This window comes from Macaca mulatta, chromosome 14, assembly GCF_049350105.2.
Source record: "Macaca mulatta isolate MMU2019108-1 chromosome 14, T2T-MMU8v2.0, whole genome shotgun sequence".
NCBI lineage: Eukaryota > Metazoa > Chordata > Mammalia > Primates > Cercopithecidae > Macaca > Macaca mulatta.
Genome location: NC_133419.1, coordinates 51,972,377 through 51,989,499, shown reverse-complemented (window position 1 = coordinate 51,989,499; position 17,123 = coordinate 51,972,377). Strand labels below are relative to the sequence as shown.

At 35.1% G+C, this 17,123-nt stretch overlaps 1 protein-coding gene across 12 annotated transcripts in view; it reads right to left on the bottom strand.

Moving 5' to 3' along the window:
• The window catches only part of BTBD10 (BTB domain containing 10), a 77,869-nt gene that overhangs the window by 53,648 nt on the left and 7,098 nt on the right, over positions 1 to 17,123 (bottom strand). For 8 of the 12 annotated variants that reach the window (XM_028832564.2, XM_077960463.1, XM_015114711.3 and 5 more), the window contains one exon: positions 3,875 to 4,032. The exons of the other annotated variants lie outside the window; for them this stretch is intronic. In XM_028832564.2, the coding sequence (XP_028688397.2) occupies positions 3,875 to 3,975 (101 nt within the window). In that variant the 5' untranslated portion in view covers positions 3,976 to 4,032. The remainder of the gene's footprint in view (positions 1 to 3,874; positions 4,033 to 17,123) is intronic. 12 annotated transcript variants of the gene reach the window in all.

The following is a 17,123-nucleotide window of genomic DNA, read 5'->3' as shown; positions in this document are numbered from 1 at the left end:
CTTACACAAATTCAATCATATAGACCTGCTGAGAGACCACAGGCACCCTAAAAGTCCATCCATGTTCAGATTAGTTTCTCTAACTGTAAACAAATTTTTTAAAGAGATATATACCTACATTCAAAGGAAAAGTTTAAAAAAGAAAGCACCTTTTACTGAATATTCCCAACACAAAAAAAGATAAATATTTGAAATGATGGACATGCTACTTACTCTGATATGATCACTGTATGATACACAAATCATATCACTATGTACCCCATAAATATACACGATTATGTGCCAGTTTTTTTAATTTTTTAATCTTTTGAAAAAAGAAGAAAGAAAATGATCAAAAGTAAAATGTAATACTTAAATAATTTTTTAAAGTACCTAAAGTTGTTTAGATAGAACAGAAACCACAAGGCAATGCTCCCAAACTCTCAAACCTTCATGGTAAATACACATTAGATAGTAACTGTTGCTGTTACTTTTATAAATCAAAAAATTTATTTTTATGCTAGCCAGCAAGGAAAAGTAGGGAAAAAAAAGTACAAGACTAGAAAAAGTCTGGCTATTCCAAAACATAAAAAGAACAAAACACAAATTTCAACAAGACAAAATTTAGATTATCTATAAAAACCAAACAATAAAGTATGCTTATTTCCTTACGTTATAGATTTAAATGCCCAACTGTTCAAGGTGACAATGTGCCCAATTTAAAAACCGTATTTCTCAGTCTCCCTGATCCAGAGATGGCCATATGACATGATTCTAGCCAATGACTGGTTTATAAGCAGATATCTGCTGGAAATTTCTGAGAAATTTAATTTCCTGATATAAATGAAGCCCTTTTCCATTGTAACCTTTTTCCTTCTTGTCTAGAAAGTGAACATGATATCTGGAACTATAATATCCACCTTGTGATAATGAGAGGAAAGCCAAGAAAATAAGAGATTTTTGACCCTAACATCCTTAAGCCACTAAACATGCATCTGCCATTGCCTCTCTCTGGATTTCTTATATAAAAGAAAAATAAACCCCTAACATCAGCCAGTGTTTAGGCTTGTTTTCTTTTACTCAAACATACCTAAATAAAATACACAATATTCAAAAAAGGAATGAGAGTAGGAGAGGCATGATGAAACAAAATCAGCCATGAGTTGGTAACTTAAAGCTAGGTGATGAATACCAGGGGTTCATTACATCTGTTCTATTTTGCATGTATTTAAAATACACCATAATAAGCTATTTAAAATTTGAAAAAGAAAACAATGAGAAACTTGTTTATAAATCCCAGCTCTGCTATTTACAAGTTGGATGGTCCTGGGCAAGTTTACTAATTTCGTTTTTTTTTTCATTTGCCAAATGGGAACAATAATACTATCCACAGAGCTCCACCTTCAGTTCCAGGCAAGGTAATCTGAAGATCCCTGCCAGAAATGTCCTCCATCTACCTAATACTCTAATCATCCAGGATTAGCTCAAGTCTCATTTTCACCTACTCAAGCTGATAATGATTCCTTCTCTGAACCCTTATTTTACAACTCATTACCATAGTTTAAGTGACTTATTGTCCTCTAATAGTTCCATACGTTGACACTAAACCATTCCATAACAGTACACTTTTGAATCTCTCCTGAACTGAAGGCAAGTTCTCATTAATACCTGCTATTACTTTTTAAAACCTCTCAATTAATTTACTAATAATTCAAAAAGTAACACTTTAAAAAAGTCAAATCATACTTTGTAAGTGTCTTAAGTTATACGTTCCTAAGCATATAGGGACAGGAGGTCTCTAAAAGTTCTTCCTTGAGCAGATTTTCCATGAATGAGGCTAAAATAAACTCATTTAAAGGACTTCATAGTCTTTGCATTAAAAAAAAAATCAATTCACTGGTATTTATTTTCCATTTTATTTTAATGTTCTTCACTCAAATAACCCTAAATACTGCTGCAGTCTACCTAAAAATAGCTCCAATTAGCTTGTTGTGGTGGTGGTGCATGTCTGTAGTCCTAGGTACTCCAGAGGCTGAGGAGGGAGGATTGCTTAAGCCTTGGAAGCAGAGGTTGCAGTAAGTTGAGATGGTGCCACTGCACTCCAGCCTGACTGACAAAGTGAGAACCCATTTCCAAAAAAAAAAAAAGTAAAAACAGCACTAAAAAGTTACTGATGTTACAGCTATCAAGAAGAGCTTTGGTATTTGTTATTGACAATGAAACAATAATGAAAAATGTACTGTTCATTTTTATAAATTTTTCCTGCTGTTATGTATGTAGCTTTTATAAAACAATGGCTTATTTTCTCCCTTGTCACCTCTTCATTATATAATGCAGTATTATACCTCAGCAGAAAAACAGCAAGAACTAGGATGAATACTATATAATTCACTTGAAAAAAATACACATATATATATATAACATAGTAGATATAAATACAGCCCCACATTTAATGTGATAAAACCAATACTTTTTTTTTTTTTTTTTTTTGAGACAGAATCTCACTCTGTCACCCCGGCTGGAATGCAGTGGCCTACTGTAACCTCCGCCTACCAGGTTCAAGCAATTCTCATGACTCAGCCTCCCAAGCAGCCGGAATTACAGGTGCATGCCACCATTCCTGGCTAATTTTTGTATTTTTAGTACAGATGGGGTTTTGTCATGTTGGCCAGGCTGGTCTCAAACTCCTGACCTCAAGTGATCTGCCTGCCTCAGCCTCCCAAAGTGTTGGGATTAAAGGCATGAACCACCACACCTGGTAAAACCAACATCTCTTTAATCTAAATGACAAAATAATTTCTATGAAATAGAGAAAAAGAACAAAAGCCCCAGTTTGGATGCTGACACACACATACACACACACACAGAATGAACAAACATAAAAAAATAAAAAAACACCCATACCATTTGGCATGGACTTATGAATTATAAAAAAGTCAACTTAATACTAACATTTTAGACCTCATCACATTAAAAGTCCACAATAAAGGTGAACATATTATCAGGAGACTTAAAAAGTACCAATCACTCAAATTTTCTAGCTATAGTGTATGAAGTATCTGAACTATTTCTTTAAAATCACAAAATTTCATTATTACAATATTACGGCTTTTTTTTTTTTTTCAAGAAAGCTGGTATTTCTTATCAGTGGTAAGGAGAAATTTATATTCAAGTAAGTTAAATGCTCAATAATATGCCCTAAATAATATTCATAGAAGATTTTGCTTTATGAAAACATGCTTACATACCTGTAATATGTGAGGTTTCTGAGTTGTCAATTAACATCTTAAAATTTCAGATCAAAGTGTATAAAATGAGGTATTCCTCATTAAGTTACACAGCAGAAAATGAAAGTTTTAAAAATAATAGATAGATGGGCTGAAACTTGAAATGAATTTTATTTCATGCAGCAAACTTTAAATAAACCAGTGGAGTCATTCCAGAAAGATTAATTTTTCTCATTAATAAGAAGGATAACAACACAATATAAACTCAGATAGTTAAAAATGTAGGAAGCAAACACTGACATAAATCTATATATTATCCTGTGTAAGGTATACAATGTATTTAGACACAAAATACATTCCTATTAGAGAGTTTTAAATACAAAGAACTAGCCTGTCATGTGAGAGTCCCCAGTTAAGTAAATTATAGCATTTATTCATGGGGTCAACTAGGGAGATTTTTACCATCTTTAGAGACAGAAATACAAATATTAAAAAATTAAAAAGAAATGTTTCTCCAACAGTTATCTATGGAGACAGATAAACATTCATAATGTTTTGTAAAATATCCTCCATCCTCTGACAGGAATTGCCACAACCAAATGCAGCAGTATTCCTTACAATCAGTTTCAGCAGAGTTTTCATACGCGAAATACATATTTTCTACCTACCTTGAATGTTTATAAAGTTTACGAGGTCTACTATGCAATTTCCGATCCCAATTCTCTGGATCACTGGAGTTACCGTCATAGGGATGAGGCCGTCCTGCCATCCCACTCCAAGCTTCCTCACACTACTGCTCTGAAAGCACACATGTAGCACCCATAACCTACATAAAAGAGCAGTGTTGACCTTTAAATCTATTCCATGCAGAATAAAATAGTCATAGAATTGTACAGACTTGATATTATTATTATTGTGATATATTTTTAAAGTGATGAATAGATTATAAAATACTAACCACACAAATGCCACAAATCAAATTAAAATAAACACCAGAGGTCTTTTTAGGTACTTTTCATTTGATTTGTCTATTAAATCTGCTACCACTATGTAACAGTTTAATAATGTGCTATTTATATTTAGTAAATATACTTAAACAACTGCTGTATAGGTACCTCATGTATCCAAATAACATTATGGTACCAAAAAGGCAAAAACAATTTCACAGAATGATTCTTTTAGACAAAATTTCACTTGGAACACATTTCCTAATTACTAAAAGCTTAAGATGCTTAGGAAAGCATATAGTAAAAACAAATAACCAATGTTATTATTTCTTTAATGATTATTTCTTTAATGAAGTTAAAAACTCTGAATAGAAATTTTTACTCAAAAATAAATGTATGTAAACATTCTGATGTTTCCTTATAGTGCAATAACCATAAAAATGTTTTTATCAATTCAATTCATATACTTCATGCCTTTTCACATGTGAGGCTTGTAACTGCTATTTCTACTACAGTCAAATGAAATGATAAGGAAACTCACTTAACAACAGCTTTACAGAATACCTGAGCTAAACACTTTTAAACCACATTCACTATCCAATTTAATCTTCACAATCATCTTGCAAGGTAGGCATTATGATCCCCATATACAGACTAGAAAGCCTCAGAATTTTAGTAACTTTGCCAAAGGTCACAATGCTGCTAAACGGTATTATAAAGAACAATGATAATTCACTATATAGAACAAAATCTTGATCTTGAAAAATGCTGAGACTAAAGTATTTGTTTGGAAATAGATGATTTGATTTTCAGAAATTGCAGACACCAAAAGAGAAACCAAATGAAGTTAAACAATTTAAACAAAGTTATACAATTTGGACTGGAACTCAGGTTTCCTGACACCCACTCCTGTATACCTTCTATATACTTTTCCAAGCTGGATTTGATGGGGGGAGGTGAGGTAGAGTTGTACATAAAAGTCAAAGGGAAATTCCAAAACTGGGAAAATACTATACTTTCCTGAGTTTTTTGTTATTTTTGAGACGGAGTCTCGCACTGTCGCCCAGGTTGGAGTGCAAGTGGTGCGATCTCGGCTCACCGAACGCTCTGCCTCCCAGGTTCACGCCATTCTCCTGCCTCAGCCTCCCGAGTAGCTGGGACTACAGGCGCCTGCCAGGACGCTCGGCTAATTTTTTGTATTTTTAGTGGAGACGGGGTTTCCCTGTGTTAGCCAGGATGGTCTCCATCTCTTGACCTGGTGATCCGCCCGTCTCGGCCTCCCAAAGTGCTGGGATTACAGGCTTGAGCCACCGTGCCCGGCCTGCTTTCCTGAGTTTTATGTAGTATTGCAGTAAAATTTCACAAAGAAATTATATATTTATTATATTAAATGCTCATTAAATGCTCATTTAATATAATAAATATATAAATATATAGGTAGATCCATGAGTTAAATAAAAATAAAAGACGGAGACAGGAAGAACTGCTGATTCAAATTCTTCCTTTGAATCAATGACTGATGCAAATTCCTGAGCAAATGCCACACAATTTATTTGCTGCCTGCTCCTGGAAAAGGAACCCTATTTCCTATTTGTTATTTCCTTAAGAATGACTGTATCATAAATCAATCAGGTATTAGATGATATAAAAACCATGAATTATTTTGTACATAAAAGTATGTCGATCTCATCTGAATTTTAGATTATAAAAATAAAAATGTATTCAATACAAAAAAACTTTTAAAAACCTCAATTTTGCTTTATGACTAGTTATCCGTACTGAAGAGATGAGGTCAAAGAGAAGAAAATGGGGAGAATGAACAAATCAGAGAAACAAAGGAGAAAGTCAGAAAAAAAGTAGTCACCAAATGAGATACAAAAGGTATAAAGATAGCAGAAAGAAACAATGAGAGAAAATAAGAGGTAGAAGTTTGGTAGATTCTGTAGAATGAGATTTAGAACATTTTTCCTTATTCTACATATCCTCAAGTATAAACTATTTCAGGGATTAAGTTTTCTTTTCTTTCTTCTCTCTTTCTCTGTCTTTCTCTCTCTCCTCTTCTTTTTTTCTTTAACTCTTTCTTTGAACTCTAGGCCTCAAGTGATCCTCCCACCTCAGCCTCCCAAAGTGGTGAGATTACAGGCATGAGCCACCGCCCCCAGCCATTTCTTTCGAGACAGGGTCTCCATCTGTCACCCAGAGTGGAGTACAATGATGCAATCATAACTCACTGCAGTCTCCAACTCCTGGGCTCAAGTGATCCTCCCAATGCAGCCTCCAGAATATCTGGGAATACAGACTAACATATCTTTGAAGAGCATTTTATCTCTTCCTTATCCTTAACTATCAGATATTCTTCTGAATAGGATAGCCACAGATGTCCACTGAGGGAAGAATGATCCTAAACCATGGGTGGCAGTGACCAAAAAGCTAACTACGAGGAACAGATAAACAAGGCAAATTCAGATTCAGATTTTCTACCACTATTACACTGGATGGTAAACAGGTGGCAGGAGGGAAATACCTATATGTTTTCCTAATCAATCCTACTTAAAGTAATCAGCATGTATTTCACAGCAAGCCATAAGAAAGTAAAGAATGTTCAGATGAAAGTGCTCAAAAATCAGCTGAAAAATCATATTCACATTTCATTTGTCAATAAAACTTAGGTATTACCACGTGAAAGATTTTTCCCCAGCCCTCACTCCCAGCAGTCATAGGGTTACAAGCATACTAAAAAAATAAGTGAAATTCAAGTTGAGATGTTTGGAAAAACTATGCCTATGTTTGCCTACACAAACATAACGTGTTTTATGTTTGTGTAAAAATACACAAAAATGCTAGTGTTTTAAAATTTTATCAATAAGCTACGTTATAACTGTAAATGGTTGAAAGGCCACTGGCACATGTTATATACTATTTTATAATATCTAATAATCTCTTCATTTTTAACCATCCTCTGTGCCATATTCAGTGACAATATATTTGTCTGATTTCATTCATTCATTCATTCAGTCAAGCACTTACAAGCATTTACTATAATATGCCAATATGCAAGGTGGTGAAGTAAGTTAGACATTATTCCTGTGCTCAAAAAACTCATCCTGGAAAGGGGAAAAAAGACTCCTCTCATGATTCCATATCCTGCATCTCTCTCCCACCTGTAGCACTTCTATTCAAGTTCTACTGTTGCCTCATCCTTCACCCTCATTAAATCTTGGCGTTCATTAGGATTCCATCTTCCTCTCTTCTCTACTTGCTGGGTCGAGAGAGACAGGAAACAAAACAGAAATGAGGACCAAACCCTTGCAAACATCAGGATTTATACACTACATAGAATCTATGTTTGCATTATTACTATCTGAATTCTTTAATAGGCACCCCAACTTCAATGGTCAGTCTCATCATCTTGGCCTATCACATCAATTAATGTCATTTCTACTCATCAAGCTAAAAACTTTGAAATCATCCTTTACTTCTTTCTCATTTCCCCATACCAAGTCTACTTTAGAATCTTCTTTTGACTCCTCTCCCTTTCATTCATACGACTGCTGCCCTTATTTAAGCCCTTATCATCTATCAGTAAAAATGTTGGCTGACCTCCTTACCACCGTTCAATTTCATACTGGCTTTGTTGTAATCAGAACGGCCTTCCTAAAAACTGAATGGCTCCTCATTTCCTATATCTACACTCCTTACTATAAAAAGGTCCCTCAGAATCTGGCACTTGAATCCCTAATGTCTAGACAAACTAAAGTTTATTGTTGTTTGGATCTTGTAATCATCAAAAAATAATTACCAGACTACTGAAAACAAAATTACCAGACTACTGAAAACAAAATGAAAATATCTCACTATTCATTACTACGTTTAGGCATGATAGAAATAAATTTAAATTCAAAATAATCTAGACATCATCTATACAGAGGCTGGAACCACTCGGCCTGTTGGCTAGGGGCAGGCATTCAGGAGACTGCCAAAAGTTAACTGAGAAAAGGATGATGCAATTACTTCCCCTTCTCTTGGACATTCTGTCCAAACAGGAGGTGGGGGTTGCGGGATAGAATCTTCAAAACTACAGTAACAAAATAAATAATTGCTCCTTGGGACACTATTTCCAGATAGTATCAATTAATGGTAATGATATATGCAAGAACAAAGACAAATGCACAGTGTATGGAGACCACTTATTCTATTTTCATTATCGATGTTCTAGGAAGTTTATATATTTTCTCCTATTTAAACCTTAAAACAACTCTATATTATTATCCTGTTTCATATATGAGGAAATCTTAGAGATAAGATTAAAATTCCATTCTAACAAAAAGCCCATGTTATTTCCAATGTACCAAGCAAGGTATATAAAAATTGGTACTTTTTTCAAGTCCAATAGAGTTTAAAGGGAAAAAAAAGAATTGTATTTTTGCTTATTACCAACAATGTGCCTTTTAAACCTCAGCCATCTTGTGGCTTCATCCGTCCTATTAAAATCTTACTCTTAGTCCATTTTCCGTTGCTGTAACAGAATATCTGACACTGGGTAGTTTATAATGAACAGGAATTTATTTAGCTTATGGTTCTGGAGGCTGGAAAGTCCAAAAGCAATTCACCAGCAGGCAAGGGCCTTCATGCTGTGTCATCTATAACAAAAGGTAGAAAAGCAAGAGAACTTGGGCAAGAGAAAACACGAAGGGCTGGGCTCACTTTTATAATAACCAGCTATCTTGATAACTGACCAACCCCTGAAATTAACTACATTAATCCATTTATTAGGGCTCCATCCTCATGATCCAATCAACATTTATTGGGCCCTTCCCAGTACTTTCACAATAGGGATAAAGTCTCCAACACATGGATTCTTGGGGACACAGTCAAACCATAGCATACTCTAAATAGTGTCGTTACGCAACAGCTTTTCTATTGATGTAAAATTATTTTTATCTCTCAAACTTTGCAGACAAAATATTTCAAGGGCAGCCATTACTAGAAAGACCTGATAGATAAGAGAGGGAGAATAGTGAAGAGGATAGAATTACATAGTGATACTAGAATCAGACAACAAGGTTTGCCTTCAGCTACAGAAGTCCAAATATCCAAATATGTGGATGGTAAATACTGACCAGGAGGAAGCCAAGATGACACCTGAGTCAGCTAAATGACCTAAAGTGACATTCTCTATGTGGAAAGGACCAAAAGGAGGAGAGATAGCCCTAAAGAACAAATTAATCACTTGATACTGGCAGACAAAAGAGCAAACACCTGAATGTTCACAAAGTTAATTTTGTTCTAACTACAAAGAAGGCCTTAGAGGGGTCTACATGAAGGAAGAATTTTAAGGACCAGAAACTTAAAGATCACTTGATGAGCTTCTATCCTTAGGAACAAAAGAAAGACTGTACCACCAAAAACACAGAAAATGTATGATATGGATATAACCATCATGAAAATGTTTATAATTTCCTCTTGATTGCTAATCTACTGTAAATTCTCCCATGGAGTGTAACATAAATCCAAAAATTAATTGACAGAGAACTGAACAGTCATTTTTAGCAACATCAAGAACTGAAAGAGCTTGAGGAACTGCAAACTATCACAGATAATAATGTAGGACAAAGAAAAGGTGGAAGCAACTTTTAAAAGAAAAGGAGATCAGACAGATGGAAAGAAACTTCTTGCAAACACAGCCAGGTGAACTGCTCATGCACACCTCCAACAGAAAGCAATTATTTAAATCGGGGTACACTATAAAAAACAACTATTTAAGGGCACTGGAAAGTGTCCAAAAGCAGACAGCAGTGAAAAAAGAGCTTACTCTTGAAAAACTACAACTAGAAGCAACAGAATCATGAGTTCAGTTCGAAGTTTTTTTGCTGAGTGGCCTCCCCATCCCTCACAAATATGGTGAAGGAAACCAGACAGCCACACAGCTCAAAGTGGCAGAGAAAACCTCAGAGCTGAAATTTCAGGTAGACATAATGGAAGTGAAGGAAACAAAGAAAGGTGAGGCCCAAAATCTGAGCATAAACTCTGCTCAAATCCGACTTGATAGCTAAAATACACATGTACGGGAGGTAGGGGAGAGACACCAGGTAGAAAAAGCAGGCAGAGACCGTAGAGAACTCTACCCTTGAAAGCTGCATGGCACAAGACATGATTTTGATGTTTTCTAAGCTGAATGTATTCCCCAACTGTATACACTTCCAGCAGCAGAAAGCTGAATCCCTTACTGGTTAGGGTATCAGAGGACAAAGACCACTGCTAGCAGGTAAACTGGAGATTAAGAGGGAACTCCCAGAAGAACCCAGAAAGAGGGTGAATTCCAAAATGTGAGTATAATCTCTGTCCAAATTCTTGGCTGACCACCAAATTACAGAGGTGCAGGAAAGCCTTCCCTTTGCCCTGATCCCCAGGAAAACAAGCTAAAAAAATAAGTAGTTGGAAGAAATAAGAAATAAGCACAGATGGCAGCTGCTATACACTGCAGGGGAAACAAGTTTGCCGTTTGAATCCAGGCAAGTTAACATTCTCTAAAACAATAACAAAACAACAACAACAAATCCTCATAAAAATATTACAATGCCCAGGTTTCAACCAAAAATTATGAGACATGCAAAAAATTAAAAACAGTAAAAGGCAGAAAACAGAAACTCACTCCAAGTTGGTCCAGATGTTAGATTTAGCAAACGAAGACTTCAAAGCACCTATTATAAATATATTCAAACAATTAAAGAAAAAGTCTGTACAAAGAACTAAGAGAAGAGCACTGTCGTGATGATTGACACAAAGGGCATCTCAGTAGAGAGGTGGCAACTGTCAAAAGAAATGGAAATTCAGCTTTACCTGAAAAGAACAATGACTAGAATGAAAAATTAGATGGATACAATGGCACATGGAGATTAAAAAAAAAAAAATCAGGGAACTTGGAAAACAGATCAATAGAAATTAACCAATCCACAGAATAAAGAGCAAGAAAGACTGAAGAAAATTGAAGAGATTCGGAGACAGGAGGGACAGTATCTAATAATAAAGGTAGGTAAGTTACTGAATACACACAAAACATGAATGAATCTTAAAAGCATTAGATAAGTGAAAGAAGCCAGACTCAAAGGTTACATACCATATGATTTCATTTCTACGACATTCATTGAAAGGCAAAACTATAAAGACAGAGAACAGATCAGCCAGGAGTTAAGGCTGAAGAGATTACACAGGGACAGCACAAAGTAATTTTGGTGAATGATGAACTATTCTGTACCTTAATTGTGGTAGTGGTAAACACCTGTATGCTTTTATCAAAACTGACAGAACTGTATATCAGAAAGAAATAATTTTATTGCATTTAAATTTTAAAAGAAAAAACCAGGGATGATTTTAATTAATACTTTAAAGCATCAAATATATTAGCAAGGCATAATGAAACCACTTTTTGATCAAAAACCCCAATCACACTGTCCCATTACCATACAGCCATCCTTCCACTGCCACAAACGACATACATAAACTTTGGATAAAGAAAACTGGTGAGTTTTCATTTCTACTTCTGCCACAATAGTGAGTAACGAAGAGGTTTTAGAATCAGAAAAAAACCTGTATAACTTTGTAAAAGTTTCTTGACATTCAAGACCCCAATTTCCTTAAATGTGAAATGAAGAAAATAACACAATTCTCATTATTTGGTGGTTAAAATCTACTATTATTTTAACCACCAAAGTGTTAGACAGGATACCTTATGTAACACAGTGCTAAGCACAATGCTTACTCTCTTTAGTAGGCAACCTAATATAAATTTTGTGTATATTTCATTAGTTCATTCATGCCTAAAGGTTTTAAGATTTTGCTCAGCCCTTGTTTAATTACACATACCACTACACTAATACAAAATGAATACATCTCCTTTCTCTCCCTGACATGATATACAGTACTATTTGTCCTAGAAAAATCTAGAACCAATCTAAATGTTCATCAAGTTAAGAGGTTAAAAATCTGCACAATATATCATGAAACCAGTAAAAATGAGATATATAGATGATGTTACGGAAAATATTTCAAAATATATTGTTAAGCTAAAAAGCAAGATACAGGTATGCATTATGTAATCCCATATTTACACACAAGAAAAACAAAAACAAAAAAACAGAAAAAAGAAAATTAAAAAATTAAATACACATACACACACACACTCATCCATGCTTGTATATGTTAAGATAAAATGTCTAGAAATATCATATAAAACTAAAACTAGTTGCCTCTGAGGAAATGCTGGAATAAGGAGACTTACTTTTTGTTGTATCTCTTCATAGTATTTGAATTTTCTACATATTATTTTCACAATGATAATATTGGGGAAGATTTATTAAAAAGTGTTTCGAGGTGATGGTGTTACAGAAATTTTTTTCCTTGTTTAATTTTACTGCTTAAGTGCAGTTTTGTAAATTTTTTAGGATTGCTTAAATATAGGCACTACACATGCACTGACAGAATATGTTTCTGCCACATGTCCCCCATTAGACTATAAGATCCTTGAGGGCAAGAACAAAGTATGATTCAGGTTTGTGTCCCCTCAGACTAGTACAATTTGTATGTAAGCTTTTACAAAATGTTAACTACATTAAGAAGAAAGAGGCTGGGTGCGGTGGCTCACGCCTGTAATCCCAGCACTTTGGGAGGCCAAGGCAGATGAATCACAAGGTCAGAAGTTCCAAACCAGCCTGACCAACATGGTGAAGCCCCATCTCTACTAAAAATATAAAAATTAGCCGGGCATGTTGGCGGGCGCCTGTAATCCCAGCGACTCAGGAGGCTGAGGCAGAATCGCTTGAACCTGGGAGGTGGAGGTTGCAGTGAGCCAAGATCGCACTACTGCATTCCAGCTTGGGCGACAGAGCAAGACTCCATCTCAAAAACAAAAAAAAAAAAAAAAAAGAAGAAGAAAGAAACTGACGGACATTTCACTTAATACAATTTACTAGTGCAGAGGAAATAAGAATCACAAAGATTTATAAGCAGTCTTTAACTTTTAGTTGTTTGTCTTAAAAGAATACTGTCATATACCTGTACTCATGTTTTAGTTATGGCAAAGAGCACCAATCACGTGAATCTTACTTTCAAATAAGCAAAACCTGTAACAATTCAATTTCTAATGCTCTCAGGAAATGCATATCAAGATAGTGGGGATAAAAGAGAGAAAATATCACATCCCTGAAAACAGTTTTCAAGATATTACCAAACAAGTCCTAAGTTTCCCCGAAACATTCCTCAAAGATGTGCCTATTTAAATCTCACAGAAGCCCTTTCAATTGTTAAGGCTTGTCCTTTTCTGATTTGTTACAGTTAAAACAAGACAAGCTTAGCTGAGAACTTTATTCAGGGTATTTTTGTAACCGATTGAATTGTATGTATCTAATTTCACCACATAAAATTAAAGTGGCCAGGTATGGTGGCATGCACCTGTAATCCCACCTACTTGGTAGGCTAAGACAGGAGGATCACTTGAACCCAAGAGTTCAAGGCCTGCCTGGGCAACAAAACGAGACCCCCAAGTCTAAAAATAAAAAATTATATTAAATTTAAAAATTAAAAAGATTTTAAAAAATAAAATAAAATTAATTTATTCTTTCATTCAAAATCTATTTATTGAGTACTTAGCACCTTTCAGGTATTTTGATAACTGCTAGGGAGACTCCAACAAACAGATTTAATAAAACTGCATGGTATTCCCATTAAAATTAGGATCTGTTATTTGTTTTTATTTATTTATTTATTTAGAGATGGAATTTCGCTCTTGTTACCCAGGCTGGGGTGCAATGGTGCAATCTCAGCTCACTGCAACCTCTGCTTCCCGGGTTCAAGTAATTCTCCTTCCTCAGCCTCCCAAGTAGGTGGGATTACAGGCGTGTGTCACCACGCCTGACTAATTCTGTATTCTTTTCAGTAGAGACAGGGTTTCACCACGTTGGTCAGGCTGGTCTCGAACTTCTGACCTCAAGTGATCCTCCTGCCTCGGCCTCCCAAAGTGCTGGGATTATAGGCATGAGCCACCACACCCAGCCCTGTTGTCTATTTAAAGGATGATCTCTAATTCACCAAGATGTTAAGACTTCCAAAGTCAGCTCAGTCAACCCTTGATGTTCCAGAGGTGATTTGGATATAAAATCTTTGTGCTAATTGATTTTATCACTTTTATAGAATTTCTATTCAAATTTTGCTGACTTCTTAATTAAGGCATTAACACTTCAGTAAATGAAGTGTTACTCGTTTGTTTCTTTCCCATCACAAACAGCTCAATAAATGTTTGAAAATCTTTCCATGTTTTAAGCATTTACAAAGTACCTACATTACATGATTAGCATTGTAAGTAACTAGACGTTGTTTAGTTTATAGGCTACCTTCTTAAAACTCAAAAGGCGTATTTTTTAATATCCTAAAGAAATAACAATGTTTTACTTTTCTACTATGACCAAAAAGTGTTGACTTCAAAACCAGAAACACCTTAGTTGAAGTAAACCATCTTGACATAATATCAATTAATACAGGCAATGCTCCTGAAGCTGATGCCTAAATCAAATGAGATTACAGTCAATTCTTAAGAAGCAACACCCTTTAAACAAAGTCAGACAATATTTTAAACAATACTTTTCCTTCCATGATGCCTTTTTATGTTTTTTCATATAATGTTTATTATGCTGTTCCATTTTAACCTATTCATTATTCCCTTTACCTTCCATTCCTTTCAGATTTTTGCCTATCAGCCATCAATTCAACAGGCTAGTAACGGCTCTATTAAATATGATTCAAGTGCCAGACTGCAGCACTGCTCAATAGGACTTTCCATTATCACAACAGTGTGATAATGGACATGTTCTATGTCTGCACTGTCTGAAAAGTTTAAGGAATCTAAAATTTGCCCTGAGACAAAATACTTGCTCACAAAGAAACATTTTACACATCTTTGTGTCTTGGTACTATAGGCAGTGTTCCATTTTAATAAAATTAAAAATGTTCTCATATTCAAAGATCTTTGAATTAAGGCTCATTTCAATAACTAAAAGTCTGTGGTGCATGAATAGACAAACCAACCAATATAAGAGAATTAAAGGCCCAGAAACAGAGCCCTAAAACATAAAGAACTTCAATATATGATAAAGTGATAGCTCAAGTCATCGAGAAAAGACAGACACTAATAAATGGCATTGAAACAACGGAATAAACATTCAGGAAAACATGAAACTGGATTCATACCTCATACCACATACTAGGATATACTCCAAATGAATCATCTATATAAATGTAAAAACTGGTACCATACAAATACTAGAAAAAATATGGGTGATTTAACTGACAACCGGGAAGGAGAGAAAGCCTTTCCTATTTGCCTATGAAAAACACCACTACTTGCAAAAAGCACAGAAAAAAATAAAGTTTTAAAAACAAGTAATTTTTTTTTAAAAGGAATAATTTCATAGTATATAAAGAGCTCCTTAAAGAAGGAAAGAAAAAGACAACTTCTCTTCTCCAAAACAGAGAATGCACAAAGAAATGGGCAATCTTCAGAAAAATAAAGGCAAATGGCCTTAAACATAAAAATATGTTCAACCTCACTCATAAAAGAAATGCAAATTAACACCTCCAAGTTTGACCATATACTCTGCTGGTGAAGCTGTGGAGAAGCATTCTCAATACTGGCATACACTGCCAATGAAAAGTACAAATGACGGCCTGGCGCAGTGACTCACGCCTATAATCCTAGCACTTTGGAAAGCTGAGGTGGACAGATCACTTGAGCCTAGTAGTTTGAGACCAGCCTGGGCAACATGGTGAAACCCCATCTCTACTAAAAGATATAAAAACTAGCCGAGCATGGTGGCACAGGCCTGTAGTCCCAGCTACTCGGGAGGTTGAGGTGGGAGGATCACTTAAGCCTGGGAGGTTGAAGCTGCAGTGAGGGGTGATCATGCCACTGCACTCCAGCCTAGGTGACAGAGTGAGACCCTGTCTCAAAAAATAATAATAATAATAAACAAATAAATAAAAGGAAAAACACAAATTATATAACCCCTGTAGAAAGGAATTCTGTAATATCCAACAATATTACACATACACTTACTAGTCCTACTTCAAAGATGATACAAGTCCACTAATATTCCACAAAATATCGGCAAATATATTCACTGTGGTATTATTTGTAATGGGAAAAGGCTAAAACAATCTGAATGTGCATCAAAAGAAGCTAACTGAATAAACTATGTGCATCCACACAATAGAATACTAGATCAATATCCAAAAATACACTGTTAGGTTAAACAACAACAGCAAAAAACAGGTAGGTTCAGAACAAGCAATATTCATTGTACTACCTTTTGTGACATAAAGGGGAAATTTTAAAATATGTACATATATTCAAAGACAAATATACATGTATTTATTTTTGTAAAAGAAACTCAAAGTATAAATAAGACATTAATCAAAATGGTTACCTATATGGGCAGAGTAGGACTGGGGTGAAGGTAATAGGGATGTAATCAAGACTTCTGAGTTCTTTTTTGATATACTTTAGCTATCTGAACCATGTAATGACTTACATACTTCAAATAAATAAATAAGGGGTGTATGTAATATTCATGTGTGTATGTATGTATCTGTGTACACACATATATTTGTGACTGGAAGCAATTATCATTGAGGCATGGGATTATGGTACCATTTTCTTCTTTGCCCTTTGCTAAATGTCCCCAGTTGTACATAATGCACATTACTTTTATAGTCAGAAAGAAATTACTCCAAAGAAATCTATTTTTATAGGAAATTTTTCAAAGTACTCATTAAAAAACAATTTCAAAATTAACAGCCATTCAAGCTGTGGTGGTATGTGCCTGTAATCCCAACTACTTGGGAGGCTGAGGTGGGAGGATCACTTGAGCCCAGAAGTTCAAGGCCAGCCTGGACAACATAATGAGACCCCATCTCAAAAAAA